At 37.4% G+C, this 15,983-nt stretch overlaps 1 protein-coding gene across 3 annotated transcripts in view; it reads right to left on the minus strand.

The window, feature by feature from the left end:
* The window catches only part of CSMD3 (CUB and Sushi multiple domains 3), a gene marked incomplete at both ends in the record, with an annotated part of 652,566 nt that overhangs the window by 528,906 nt on the left and 107,677 nt on the right, over positions 1-15,983 (minus strand). For all 3 annotated transcript variants that reach the window (XM_080610435.1, XM_080610434.1, XM_080610433.1), the window contains one exon: positions 7,681-7,793. In XM_080610435.1, the coding sequence (XP_080466561.1) occupies positions 7,681-7,793 (113 nt within the window). The remainder of the gene's footprint in view (positions 1-7,680; positions 7,794-15,983) is intronic.

Here is a 15,983-nt window from a genome sequence, read left to right on the forward strand (position 1 = left end):
GGAGGAGTGGCTGACACGCCAGAAGGCTGTGCTGCCATCCAGCGTGACCTGGACAGGCTGGAGAGTTGGGCAGGGAGTAACTTGATGAAATATAACAAGGGAAAGTGTAGAGTCCTGCATCTGGGCAGGAACAACCCCAGGTTCCAGTATAGGTTGGGAAACGACCTGTTAGAGAGTAGTGTAGGGGAGAGGGACCTGGGGGTCCTAGTGGACGGCAGGATGACCATGAGCCAACACTGTGCCCTTGTGGCCAAGAAGGCCAATGGCATCCTGAGGTGTATTAGAAGGGGGGTGGTCAGTAGGTCGAGAGAGGTCCTCCTCCCCCTCTACTCGCCCTGGTGAGACCGCACCTGGAATATTGTGTCCAGTTCTGGGCCCCTCAGTTCAAGAAGGACAGGGACCTGCTGGAGAGAGTCCAGCGTAGGGCAACTAAGATGATTAAGGGAGTGGAGCATCTCCCTTATGAGGAGAGGCTGAGGGAGCTGGGTCTCTATAGTTTGGAGAAGAGGAGACTGAGGGGGGACCTTATTAGTGTATATAAATATATAAAGGGGGAGTGTCATGAGGATGGAGCCAGGCTCTTCTCAATGGCAAACAATGATAGGACAAGGGGTAATGGGTAGAAACGGGAACACAAGAGGTTCCACTTAAACTTGAGAAGAAACTTCTTCTCAGTGAGGGTGACAGAACACTGGAACAGACTGCCCAGGGGGGTTGTGGAGTCTCCTTCTCTGGAACCTTATCTAGGTATTCCTGCTCTGGCAGGGGGATTGGACTAGATGATTTTTTGAGGTCCCTTCCAATCTCTAACATACTGTGATACTGTGATACACCCTGGACACCGACACGACTACCTACAGACTGCCACAGGCAAGGCACTGCCTTCAACAGCACCCACCTACTGGTTACACATAAAATACACAAGCACCAGCAGCCAGCTCCCCCCTTTGGCTGGCCGGCACACGAGGTCGCTCATGCGGACATGCACATGAGCCTGTGTGGGTTCACAAGCACACATACATTAGCGGATACACCAAGTACTAGCACGAACTACCTGTGCACCCAGCACCCCTGTCCGCATCACAGGCCCTCTCACCAGCCCCATGGGTCCCCTACTCACTGGCGGATCCAGCTTGGTGCTCGCTAGCGTGATTTTGGCGACACACACCATTCCCACCCCTCCTGCTCGGCGGGTGAGAGGGCGAATTGATCTTTTATCACACTGCGCCGTTCACGGAGGAAACCACAAGGTCTCCAGACGTTGAAAAACGAAACATGAAGTAATTTTATTGTAAATTTCCCTAAAACTGTGTCAGGAGGAACAAAAGTTTTGGCAGGTTCTTACTCTTACAAAAAGATACGAAGTAGGAGGAAAGGAGAAAGGAAAGAAAGACGGAAAGAAAACAGAGAAATAGGATCACCATCCCCTGGATACAGCGATGTCTTCTCGGTCAGCACGTGGAAATTCTTTCATCTGTGGTCCTTGTGTTCTGTTGATCCGCTGGAGTCCAGGGTCGACGCTGCTCACGACACAGCTGAAGCACAGGTTTGCCGTTTTCTAGGGTCAGGCTCTGTTGGACCCCTCCTACCGATGCAGACTCATCCTCACGGGATGTGGTGAACCCCAGACTCAGCTCACGTTGTGCCCTGGCAGGCGCCGCAGTGCCTGTCGCTGTCTCCGGGCAGTTCGTTGCCGAGGCAATTGATTTTCATGGCCTCAGGGTAGGCACCACAGAAAAGCACCCCCCACCTCGGTGGAGCAGGATCTCTGCTCTGCCCCCCTGCCGTTTGCCCAAGTGATAACGAGCTGTCAGCTCCTATCTTTGGAGTTGTTTTGAGACAAACACAAAAAGAGGTCTCTTGGGCATCAGACCCCCAACCCCGCTCCAGTAGCTGATAGACGCAGGCCGGGGGCACGTGCGTCCCTAGTCTGACTCCGTAGCTGGCGCTCGGCCCTTGAAGCCCTCACACACACACAGGGTCAAGAGTGAGATTGCAGCGAGAGTTAAGAGAGGATTTAATAAGAGGATAGAACAAACTGGTGATGAGGTGCAGGGCTCAGCCAGGCCAGCTTAGTGACCAGACAGACCCGTTTTTCATGCAGACATCACAACACTCTCAAAATGATGAAAATGCATAACTAGCACAAAATAGTTTGTGACTTGGAACAAAATGCTTTACATTAAGACTTTAAAAGCTTATATTAAAGTGAAAGAATACTCTGAAGTGTGTGGTTTTATTGCAGTACTTAAGAACGAAGCATAAGAACTAACAGATGCTAGTAGTAAAGGTCCTGTAATTTAGCAGATAAAGGCAGAACAAGAGCCAGTGACTGAAAAATTAAAAATCAGAACTAAAACGTCTTAGTTCTAAGTAAGAGAGAGTGATAGGTGGAATCAAAGAAAGTGATAATTTTCTTATATCTCGGTGTCCTCAAGAGCTGAATTTCTTTCCAGATGTTATTCTTTAGACAAATCTAAATTAGTGATTGCAGTATCAAGAAAACTGTGTGAAATGCAATAAAATAAAAATTAGCCAGATTAAGTCCACAGGCCTATTTTTATTTACTCTTTCTGTATGTATACAAGAGTGGTGGGAATGATGCAACACATGGGTAAAATATTTAAAATTAATAAGCACCAAGGTAATCTGGTATTGATTTCATAAACAGTGATTTCCCTTCTATTTTGTATATGTATTAAAGCATTATATCCAAGTACTTCTGGCATTAGGATTACAGTGGTAGTCCTGAGCAGTGCTGTGTTGTGATACACAGGGTGACTGGATCAACTGGAAGAAAAAAAGTGTTTTTCCCTGCCAATACTTATTTTATTCAGTGATAATGTTAGGTATTAGCTGACAGTGCAACTGGTAAATGTTACGTATGATTTTAAAAAACATTGCCTAGGAAGATGTCATGTGGGTATACATTTCTGTATGATATGTGGGAAAGAATATTGATTTATAGTTTTATCAGATAAAATATATGAGACATTTTGAAATTTTTTATAGGGTGAACTAGTTTTGCTTTTTGTTGTCTGTATTGATGCTGAAGTATAAATAATACGACTGAAAGCAGGATAATATTTTGCTATCGTTAATCACAGCACAAAGTTGGTGCAACTTCAGTTCTGTTAATGTAGTTAAATTGGAAACATCAATACAAAAAAACCCCAACTTTGCATCATGAGCTAGCACCATATTTTATAGCTTAGATATTTATTTATTCTTTCATGAAATTTTGCGTATATATTTGATAACTCCCCTTCATTTACTAAATTAATTTTGAAATATTGCAAATCACACCTTCCCCTTTGCCTTCCCTGTACTAAGGGAGTTCAGAACTACCTACCAATTAACGACTTATATTAAAGAATGCTACAACAGTCAAAGCCTGATAAGCGTATTTGATGTTTTCTATTTCCTTGAATACACAACTGTTTTATTTCTACAGATACAAGTATACAAACAGGCATTGTTGGTATGTTTATGCCCACAGTTAGTGTTCCAAGACCAGAAGGATATGCTAGATAATTCATATGACTTCCTAGGCAGTGTGGCAGATACAAAGACATTTAGCCAAAAGAAGGAAACTCAAGCACATTTTCTTTTCTTGTTGTCCAACATGCTGAATGGAAGTAAAAAATACGAATTTAGAGTGACTTCAACTGTTTAATATGTTTCCTTGCTAGATTTAGTATGATTCATTTTCAAAACAGGATTTTCCATTATCTATTTAGGTAATTTAAGCAGTCTCAATTTTAATTATTCTTTACTTTGTGGACTTTTCTTTCCAAAATGCTAGGAAAATTCAGTTTAATTCCATTTTTACCAAGGACTTGCTGAAGCAATCTTATGACAGAGAGCAGCCATATCCAAAATAGCAATGGCAAAATATGAGCCAAAAAGAAAAAAGCCTATGACGTCTGTCTGTCAGGTAGTAAGTGAAGTGACAACTTTACAGCTTAGAGTCTGTGGCTTTTACGACTCCAACGTGGCAAACACTTTTTGAGTGGACCTATTATAGAGACCACTCCAATATTAAATGATAATTCATTGGCACTCCCTTAAATTTTTATATGACGTTAGTAGTGATGTTATTAGCTTAATAAAAGTAGTACTTCATGAACCTTATCTAAATCCAAAGTTTAAATCATGTGTAGCCACATTTCATAATTTTGTTATGCAGAAGAGCTAAAAATAGATTATCCTATTTGTTCATATTTTCTAGCTCTATACCAACTGCCAAAATTATTTTTAGCATCCACATCCTGGCACATTTAAGTCCTACTAGTATCTCTGATCTGCATGCTTCAATAATCCTGTACATCAGCTACCAATTTTTCTCAATATTGCTGAAAGAAATGCATGATATGTCCCTAGAAGTCACATCATCCTATTCTGTTAATAAACACCATCTGCTCCCTTCTTTCCTTCCCCCACCACCCATTACCCATTAAGATGAGATCAGTCTTGAAAGTTTTAACATTGCTCTCAAATCCCTCTCAAAAGCATTTCATCAGAATTGCTGAATTTCTATAGCACCATTCTAGTACAAGCATGAAGAATATTTCATTATTTAAAGCGTCTAATAATTCAGTTTTATAGTTCAGTTTAAAATTAAGTGTAGCAGTACAAAACAGATAAAATTGTATTTCATAACACTATTATAAATAATTGCAATTCATCACCAGGACATTCAGAGTTTTCACTATAAGAATATATATTAAGGTGGGTTTTTTGTTTTTTGATCAATAGGATAGCATAAAAATATCTATCATATTTATCTTGAATAAAGGTGGCCATAAATTCTAGCAGCAGGTTTGTTAATGAAGTCAGTGATTTTAAAAATGTCAGCTACCTGTTTAATAGCAGTAAAATAACCCAGTAAGAACAAAACGAAGCAGTGCTCAAAGCAGGACTAGGTTCAATGAAGCCCCTTGCTGTATAGGTCAAGCTGCTATGTTGCTTTCTTTCTCAGCAGCTGTATTTTCCCTCCCATGCTCTCTATGAACAAAGTTGCTTATTTATCTTAGGACAACAGAAAATGGAAAAGTGCATCAAATTCTTCTATCCTGAAACCAAACTAATCTTATCATAAATAAAATAAAAAGGACACAGCTACACTGTGACTTGACCTAATTTGTCAAGTAGGGGATGAAGTATAGCATTTCTTCTCCATATATTAATACATATACATGTTATACAGACCCTGAAAGCAATTAAAAAAAACAAGAAAATATGCCAGAAAGCTCTCCAAAAAAAAAAGGTATGGAATCAGCAGACTTGTAACTCCCCCATTTCTCACTCCAGCCGGCAAAGCAGTGTCGCAAAACAGAAATTAAATGATAAATTGCTGACGGTAATTATTGCAGCTGAAGTGCTTTTCTTAAAATCCCTCCTTAATTTTGAATGCATCTCAGCATTTTCTGTTGTCACTGTAAGTGAAATTTGGTGGGTTTTTTTTTAAGTAACTGTTTCTGTTTTCTCTCATGAGATCCTTTTTCTCCAGGGGTATTGTGCTATATAGAGGTGTATTTCTCAGATGTGTTCTTTCCCAAATAATAGAGAAGCTGAACATAAAGAATTATGTGCAAAATGGTACCAAAGCTAACCCAAATAGGCCACTTGACATTGAGGAAGTTAAAAAGGCGAGAAGGAGAAAAGGAGGGAGGGATGCAGGGAACAGATTGAGGCTTATGATATTGATGGTAGGAGGCCAGAGTGAGTATTTCTGTGGGCTATCCTGTACTTAGTTTAACTGGATGCAATTGTAGGGATTTACATATGATGGCCCAGCATGGTAGTTCTATTGATGACATAATTTTATATCTTTTCATACCCATTTTTATTCTCAGTAGACCAGAAAATTAATACATTCTTTTATGTTATGATCAAGAAAGCCCACAGTAGATTCATGTTTCCCAGAGAGTCTGTCAGGTACTCTGTTGTTTCTTGTCAACTTTCAGCTCAGCTGCAAATCTGTCAAGGAGGATGGTGGGTCAGAGAAAGAGATGTTGGTGGGCTTTGTTTATTTGGGCCTTTTTGTTTGGTTAGTTTGCTTGTTTTTAAAGACAGTGAACAGTAATTCACCCCGTATAACTGTCTATGTCCTCTATTTCCAAACATTTCAAAGGAAAGTATTTTAAATGATCAGTGATTATGAAAGGTACGTTCCTTTTTCAAATCACACCCGGATCTAATCCCTTCAGATGCGTGTCTCTACTGCTCATCCTGCCCTCTCATGCTATCTCTATCATTTTTCTTTATTGCAATGACAGGTTGCTAATCATTTCTATCTTAGGTTTTAAATTACAAATCCATAATGAAGCACTTAAGTATGTGGTCTGATATTTAGGGGTACTAAGTATGCAGATGTTTCATCAGGGAGCTAAAAAGGAGCTACTGAGCAATCAAAATTTTTTAAAATTGAATACTAGGTAGAACCAGCTCTGAAAATGTTGATTGCAGGGTTATACACATTCGTAAAAAGTACAAGAACAGAAATAGAGAATGCCTTGATGTGATTATCATTTAAATGCACCTATCCTGTCATGTCAAGGAATGATTCATGAAGTGAATGTAATGTAATGAGTTTTCATTTCTTTGCTAGCTGGATATAAAGACAGGTAGTTTCATAGGAAGTTAGAAAAACAGGAATTCAAAGAAAGATTTTTTTAGTGAATGGAGCTGCCTTGGTGCAGCTCTTAAAAAAGTAGAGCTGGCCATATGAAGCGAGACTCCAATGAACTAAAACTCTTTAAACCCTTTTAGTATTCCTGATTATACAAACTGAAGCATCAGATTCAAAAAGGATGAGTATCAGATTGAAAGGATTAAGTTTACGTTTTGTTCTAAAATGCTGATTTCTGTGGTTGAAGGTAAAATTCCCCCTTATATGTCAGTGATTCAGGAGCTCGAGTTCTGTTAATCAGCACGTTATTTTTAGCCCAGAAAGGAATTATATGAGGAGTCAATCGTATGTGCAAACTGAACTCCATGGTGATAAGCACGTTAGAGCTCATTGTCCCAGTGCCAAGAAATTTATTAAAGGAAAAATGAATGGATAGCATATTCTAGCTCTTCAAACATGACTAAAGAGAGCTTGATCATAAAGAAAATTCTTGAACATGCATACAATGCTATGAACTTCTAGACTTCAAGAATACATGTGCCAGCTCATTCACTCAGTGTCTGGGTGAAAACTCTCGACAATTGTGAAAACTTCAGTACAGAAGTAGGTTTATGTTAGTTTGGAGAACTGAGTCAGCATTTCTCCTATCAAAAGCATGAGAAAGAATCCATCCATATAACTTGGAGATATTAATTTGACTATTTAATGAAATTCAAGAGTAACTACTAATGTCTTGGCATTAATTTGAAAAAGCATACATTTGAAGGACCAGAAAGATTAAGGTTATGTTTTTCAGAATTTAAAGAATTTGGCATTATTAAAGGAAATGTCATAAAACATTTGTGTCTGTATGGTACTGTAGACAGTAGAGTTTTAAATATCTTGGTTTCAGATGTGAGTCTATGCATCTGAATGACTGCCTGAACAGCAAACACTGTAACTTGGTTAAGTTAGAGATGTGTATTTGTATGCATTTCTCTGGGACATTTATGATTCATAGAGATCAGAGAAAAAAAATACAGAATCTTTTATTAAGAATATCTTACCTTCATAGTAAACTTTAAACCCATGAGCACTAACTGCAAAGTCACTTGTCAAGCGCAGTGAAAATACAGATTTTGTACTTGTCACAGGTGGAGGAAGATGAAATCCTGTTAACCTAAGAAACAAAAAAACACAACTCATGGTTAATTGTCTGAAAAATAAAACTGTGTGTGACAGGTTGCTGTTCCAAACAATATTTCATCATGGAAAGGACAACTGACTTAACAGTATATAGTTTATAATACCTGAGAAAATGATTTTTAAATGACAGTTTATGGAATCAATATATAATTTTAGTGGCTTTCATGGACACTGAACCAGGTAAGGTACATTGGTTTGAGAAAACTCTATTTAGTAGAGATGATAGTAATATAAACTTGATTTTTAAAATGGTCCAGATTATAATACTTATTTTCTTTATTCCAGAAGAATAACCTCATCAGGGTTCATACCAGGCAAGCAAACACATAGTATTTACCTGTCAAAATGTGCAAAGGACAAGTTGAACAATTTAGCTGTGTATACTCATCAGTGAAATCTAGACATACTCTCAGAGCCCAATTAGCCTTGTGTGGCAAACACAAGATTAGTGTGATTCATTGTATTAATGATTAACATTAAATTGTGCTTATTGCTTAACCTTATTTTTACTTATTACTTTGAATTTAGAATTATAGAAAAATTTAGGTCAGAAAGGACCTGTGGAGGTCAGATAGTTCAATGTCCTGCTCAAAGTAGATTTAACATAAGAGTTGGTTCAGAGTGTTCAAGATTTATTATTTTCCTTTACATTATTAGAATAATAAAGTCACTGGGGTTTTTTTCATATATACATTCAGGATCATGTTTTAATTTACTATTATATGTGATTCATTACCCTATGCCTCTATTAAAACCATTGTTAAAGACACTGCACTAGCCAGGGTATGCTATTGCTTACAGTCATGACAGATATGAAAGCCAAATGATAAGATAATATTACTTACAGCATAATAGCCAGAAAATTGAAAAAGAAGAACAAAAGTAGCAATGACCCATAAAGAGGTGTATGTACAGATCTATATATATGCAGCAAGTCATCCGTGTGTGTATCCAGATACCTACTCTTTATTTTGGCATTGGCATCATCATGAATAATGTCGTTAAAACAATTATTTACAGATTATTTAGGATTTAGGAAATGCATTTGTTTTACTTGATTAAGAGAATATATTTTTGTTCTAACAATAAAATGAATTAATAAAATGCTAACCTCTCTCAAATGTGCATATATATAATGATTTGACAAGTTAATATTAATGCAATTTTCCCATTAACTTACAAAGCAATAAATACATTAATTACATTAATTAAATACATTAATACATTAATTGGTAAATATCACCACTTGCAAGTCAGCTGACCTAACATAAAACCAAGCCAATAATTTGAATAAAAGTTTAATTTTCAGCACAGAGTAAGTCTAGCGATATCTTTTTGGCTACTCAATGAGTTGAGGAATTTGTGAGTATAAATGCATATCCAGCATAAGGGAAATACACATTTATCCCAAATTATTTAATTTTATATGTGGTACATATGCACAGCTTTGATAGGAAGGGGATTTTTAAAATGAGCATGCATTTTACTAGCATGGCAAGTGTTACAGCTCCTCATGCAAAACACATCATTATTAGAACTGTTTGATACCATTTAACTTTCAGGGTTGTGCCTTTTATCATCATCATTATGCTGCATGAACTCAGAAAGGTTCAGATTATTTCTTTAAATTGGTTGCTACCCTTAAATTTGTATGAAAAATGCAGAGGTTTTATTTGTAGTTTAGTGGATGCAAAATTAATTAAAGTTTTTAACAACAAAACCATGCAAATATCACTTGGCAAAATACTGCAAGTTTTCAAAAGAGAATGTAATTTAATGTTATCAAACAATCAATGTCACCTAACACTTGGATATTATTCATTGAGTGCTACAGCACGTTGACCTCACAACTTAAGTATCATTTTTATGTAAAACTCTACAAAAAGTCATAAATGTTAGCCAAAATAGTTTTTGTTGCCATTTAAAATGAAACCTAACACGTACATAAAAAACACAAAAGAGAGGTGCCAGGTAAGCAGCAATACGTCTGTAAGATAATGTATGTGCATAGTTCTGTCATTTATTCAGATCAGTCACAACTAAATGGCTAACTTAAAGAGAGTACCCTCGTAAAAGCAGAACTTTAGGTGGGACACTTATGCAAAACAAGCAGTCATCTTCTTAAGCTCGTATCATCTGCATATTAAACGCATTTAAAATTTAAATTTCCTATAGTAGCTGAGAATTTTTTATCTACAGCAATTTTCTCTCTTACATTACAATTGCATATTTCATTCCATTTGCATCAACTTTTTTCAAATTTAAAATACGTAATGGAGTGATTCAGGTGTCTATCTACTGCTATTTTAGACACTTTGAGGTATTTGAAACATAAGCACAGAGTTGGTAGATATGACACTGAACCAACATGAGACCCATGCTCTTCTGGAGAGCTGGAGGCCAGGCAGGATCTGTTAGGATTTTACATGTTATGTTAGGCACTTCAGTCACCCCTTTTATAGTCTACCACTTTTCACTTTGGCAGAAGAAACTTATACTATGACAGTATTTCATTCACTCAGTCCTTATCCTCTTTCATTTTTTGGTTTTGGAATTAGATTATCTAGTGTTCCCTGAAATACACAGAGAGATCCCATAAGCAACGGATACTGGCTCCTGTGGCAAGAAACCATGGGAGCTAAAAGGCGACATCTACGGAAGTTGGAGAAAGAAATACAGCTTTTTCTGTCTCAACTCTTAAAAAAATTATGAATTGTTCTGTTCTACTGAAATATTTGATTTGAGGTGCTGTAGTTCAGTTACAGTGTTATCTAACGTAACACTGTCCTGGTTTCTGCTAGGATAGAGTGAAGTTTTCTTTCTGGTACGTGGTACAGTGTCGTGTTTTGGCTTTAGTCTGAGAATAATTATAATAACACACTGATGTTGCTTGGTTGCTTAGTTGTTGCTGAACAGTGCTTACCCTGATCAAGGGCTTTTCAGTCTGTCATGCTCTGCCAGTGAGGAGGGGCACAAGAATCCACGAGGGAGCAGAGACAGGACACCTGACCCAAACTAGCCAAAGGGATATTCCATACCACATAGCATCTTGCCCAGTTTATAAACTAGGGGGGGATTTCCCGGAAGGGACCAATGCCTGGGTCTGGCTGGGTATCGGTCAGCGAGTGGTAAGCAGCTGCATTGTGCATCACTTGTGTTTTTGTTTTTTTCCTCTTCCTTTATTATTATTTGTAATAGTAATACTTAATTAGTAATATTATTAGTACATAATATAATGTACTTTAGTTATGAAACCGTTCTTATCTCAACCTATGGGTTTTACATTCTTTTGATTCTCTTCACCATCCCACCCAGGGAGAGGAGAAAAGGGAAAGAGGTGAGCAAGCGGCTGTGTGGTGCTGAGTTATCAGCTAAGTTTAAACCACAACAAACAGTGATACAAATTGGTAAATTATTGCACTGCATATTTATGCATATGTTTGCTTTGTTTTTGCTGGTGTCTTAACAAGCTTGTCAGGTACTTTATGCCCAGAGGAAATGGACACATTATGTGCCCACCTAGTAGACTTTAAATTGTGAATGTGAAGTATGAAATTAGCTGGGTGGATACTCAAACACTACAGATAATTCTGGGAGTGCAGGAAAAGGTTGACAGGTATTTTTATTCATTCAGCTTTTCTATATTATAAAAATCAGGTGTTCCTTCTGAAAAACATCTTGTCTACAGAAATTCTGAAACTCCAGTAGCAAATATCATGGAATTAAAGATGATATATGTGCAGATTATGTGCAGATGCAATAACTATTTAGAATTTAGATATTATTTACATGCAAAAAAATATGATGCTTTGTAAAGTAGGTTCAGTAATGTGAGTCTGGAAATGTTTTTGTAATCACATCACTGTATAAGAATGAATAGAAAACAGAAGCACATGGTAACTGGGAACCAGAGAATATATGAGTATATAGTATAGTATATGAGTATATAGTATATGAGAGGTATACTCTCAGTATATAGTATATGAGAGATATACCAGAGATATATGAGTATATAGTATATGAGAGATATACCAGAGATATATGAGTATATAATATATGAGAGATAATTAAAGATATCTCTATAAATAACCCCAAGTAGAGCCAAGACTGAGGAGAGGAGAAGAAAATTGCCATCATCACCATCATACTCTTTGTCAAAGAATTCATCCTGCTGGTTGTTTACCATAACTACCTTGTGGTGCCATCTTCATCCTACTAAGGCAAACCAAAGCTGCTGAAGATCCAGAGGAACATCAGAAGGGTGAGAACAGACCAGACAAAACAGAATCTAGGAAGTTTCTGTACAATTTTAGCTGTATTATCAATGAGATTTTTCTGTACTTATGAGTTACTTTGTGCATGAAGTTAAGTAATATGGTATGTGGATTGGTAATAACTTACATTCACTGTTATATTTGTTACGACTTCTTGGCCAAGTAAGATGCATGTCTCTAAGAACTCAGGATACAAGTGCAGAAAATTTCCTGATGTACAAATTGAGTGACTAAATGACATTGGTTTCCATCTGAGAGACTAGTTTTAAAGGAATCTGTGTCATATGTGAGGAAATTCTCTGACTTCATCCTTACATGTTTCTTCAGTAATGGAAAGGGTCAACAAAACATTGTCTTATGTGTGCAGGAATTCGTAAATATTGTTTCACCATTAATACAGTAAATAAATTATAAGAAATTTTGATTATGTTTGAATCTATATGAAAATCTGTAGTAATTTTTTTTGTTTTGTGACTGAAAATGAAATAATCGTTTTCTTTCTAACATGCCGTTTACAGCATGTGTCACTGTGTCTGTTCTTCCTATGAGTAACTATATTTTGGCACATGCTGTAGATTCACACAAAAAAAGGTGCATTCAACAGTTAGCAGTTGAATATCCGTCTGTTTTCCTTTTTTTAGGTGGATTTTAAGAGACTATTACTCCAAGAAGAATTATAATCTCTCTCACTCTCTTTTTTTAATCATCTGTATCATAATTTAAAAATGACAGATAAATTTAGATGTGGTTTCCAAGCTTTTAAGAGTTCTCACTAGAAATTTCTGAAGTTCCATCAATCATTTTTTTTCTACTTTTACTGTGATGCTTGGGATTAACCTTTTAAACATATAACAAATAAACTTTTAGCTATATGCTGTACTTACTTTGAAACTCACAAGCCCTTAAGGAAAGGCAAACTCCCAGCTGCAGGGTCAAGTTAGAGTAATCTTGTCATAATTGCAAAATTAAAATGATGGAAAGCAGTCTTGATTAGTTATACAAAAGTGCTCCTAGATGGATTGTTTACTTGAGATTGTAGTGCGATAAATGACGGCATTTCCTCATTGCCTGTATATCTTAGATAATTGGTGTTTGACAAAGCAATTACACATTTAAATATGTAATTAAAAAAGAAAAAGTAAAGCTTTATTTTTTTTTTTTTAGGTACACAGAATTCTAGCTTTTCTACACTCTGTTACTAATTTCCAAAGAAAATAGAGTTAATCTACAATATTGCAGTTTAGATTGGATATTGTACAAAGAGATTCACACAAAGATTTTAAATTAATAGCAGTCTTTTCATTTGATCTCAATAAACTTTTGATTAACTCACAGAAATTTTACAATAGGAAGAGTTCCTGGCTAATTTGAAAGGTGTAAAAAATGTTTGTCCCCAGTTTATATAAAATAATGCAGAAAATTAAAATGTGTCAACATATCCATTTATTAGAACTTTGACATAAACTAGATCAGGTTTCTCAAAGCCTGACCTCGAATGTTTCCAGGGATGGGGCATCTACAGCCTCTCTGGGCAACCTGGTCCAGTGTTTCACCACCTTACTTGTGAAAGACTAGTTTTGCTGTGACAGCAAATAAAGCAGTCAGAAATAATCATAGAAATATTGTTGCTAAAATCGATCAGATTAGATATAGAACTCTCAGATCTTCAGAAATTTAAATTCATATGTACAATGTAAATAGTTATTTTTACTCTCAAAAATGTTCTGGTGCACTCATTTTATTTTTAATTTTTTTTTTAGTGTCAGAGCAAAACTAGTTTACCTTTAGCTTTTCAATGCTGTGTCCTTTCCTCAAGCCCATAATCTATACACCCATCTATGCATCCACGCCTTTCTGAAATTTGAGCAGAACCAACCATGTCCCAACAGTGTGTTCCAAGAACACTATAAAGTCAAGCAGCAATAGTAGCTAATCCAAGATAGGATCAAATATGCTCCAAAAGAATTCTGATGAATTGGAATGCATGGATGAATGGATGTGCATGATGGCAATCAAGTCACAACTCATTACTGAATTTTGGAGGGAGAAATAATGATTTTCTGTTGCAGTTTAAGCCCAGCCAGTAACTCAGAACCACGCAGCCGCTCTCTCACAGTCCCCCCACTTCCTCACCCTGCGCCTGGAGGGATGGGGAGGAGAATCGAAAGAATGGAACTCCCACGGGTTGAGATAAGAACAGTCCAGTAACTAAGGTATAACACAAACCACTGCTGCTACCACCAATAATAGTAATGATGATAAGGGAAATAACAAGGGGAGAGAATACAACCGCTCACCACCCAACGACCAATACCCAGCCCAACCTGAGCAGTGATCTAGCCGTTCCGGGTAACTGCCCCCAGTTTATATAGTGGGCATGACATGCTGTGGTATGGTATACCTCTTTGATTAGTTTGGGTCAAGTGTCCTGTCTCTGCTTCCTACTGGCTTCCCCTCCTCCCTGGCAGAGCAGAAAAGTCCTTGGTCAGAGTAAACGGTACTGAGCAGCAACTAAAAACATTGGTATTATCAGCGCTGTTCCCAGGCTGAAAGTCAAAAACACAGCACTGCACCAACTACTAAGAAGGAGAAAAATGACTGCTACTGCTGAACTCAAGACACTTTCACATTGAATTTCTGTCTTTTTAGAGATGTGTTCTAATTATTTTTCTGATATTATATTAGAAAGCAAAATAGTCCACCACAATTAAAGTTGTAGTAGGTTCCTTTTTAATCTTTCCTACATCAAACTCTTTCCATTGACCCAATATATATTTTCCTGTAGTGCTCAAATAGGCAAGCACCATGCTTTTTGCTAGTGTTCTGCTATACTTTATTAGAAAAAATAACTAATTTAAAGAAAAACTATTAATTCATTCATAATAATAGAAGGAACTCTAGGAAAATCTAAAAATGGCAGATTAAAACTGATAAGATGAAGTTCAATTACCTTGTTGAACTAATTCTTTTGTATTAATCCAAGAATTTAGAAGCATTCAGAAAGGGATTGGCCATGTAGCTAATAAGCAAATTCAGAGTTTAGCAGTATTATCACTGAAAAAATTGTTAGAGTTTTAAGAGGCATATGAAAATCTCACGATTTAACAAATCAATCTATTTCTAGGCAGTGAGCTGAATTGATGCTCTGTAATGTGTGTCATTCATGTGTGCACTGAGTGCAGGTGTCACAGCTTTGGTGAGGAGAGTCCAGGGGCGATCCAGTGCTCGACATAGCTGGTTCCACCCAGGTCCCCAATAGATACATTGCAGAACACAGGTGAGTGCATCAGCAAAGCTGCTGGCACCTCTGAGAAAGCATATTTAAGGAAGGGCAAAAAGCTGCACAAGCAGCGAGGAGTGAAGAAGACAAGTTTGAAAAATAGACCAGTGAACACCAAGGTCAAAGAAAGAGGAGGAGGAGATGCTCCAGGCAGTGTAGCAGAGATTTCCCTGCAGCCCATGGCGGACCATACTAGGGCATGTACTATGGCACTGTAGACCATGGAGGACCCCACACAAGAGGGAATGGATGTTCCCTAAAGTAGTTCACAGCCCACGGAGAGGCCAAACATTGGAGCAGCCCATGGAGGACCCAGGCTGGGACATGTATGAGGAGAAAGGAGCAGCTGTCTCCCTTTCTCAGAGGGGAGATGAGATTCCCATCTGCCCTCTGTTGTTCAGGGAAGGGGAAGGTAAAGGAGATAATAAAAGAGTGAAGTTATGCTGAGGAATAAAAGGGTGAGGAAGAGGGGCAAGGTGTTTAATTTTATGTCCTTTTTTTTTCCTCACCATCCAAATCTCTCATTGACTGGCAATTAATTAAATTAATTTTCTCCAAGTTGAGGCTGTTTTGCCTTAGCTGTTTTGATAGTGTCCTGGTTTTGGCTGAG

This window comes from Psittacula echo (genome assembly GCF_963264785.1).
Source record: "Psittacula echo genome assembly, chromosome: 2".
Lineage (NCBI taxonomy): Eukaryota > Metazoa > Chordata > Aves > Psittaciformes > Psittacidae > Psittacula > Psittacula echo.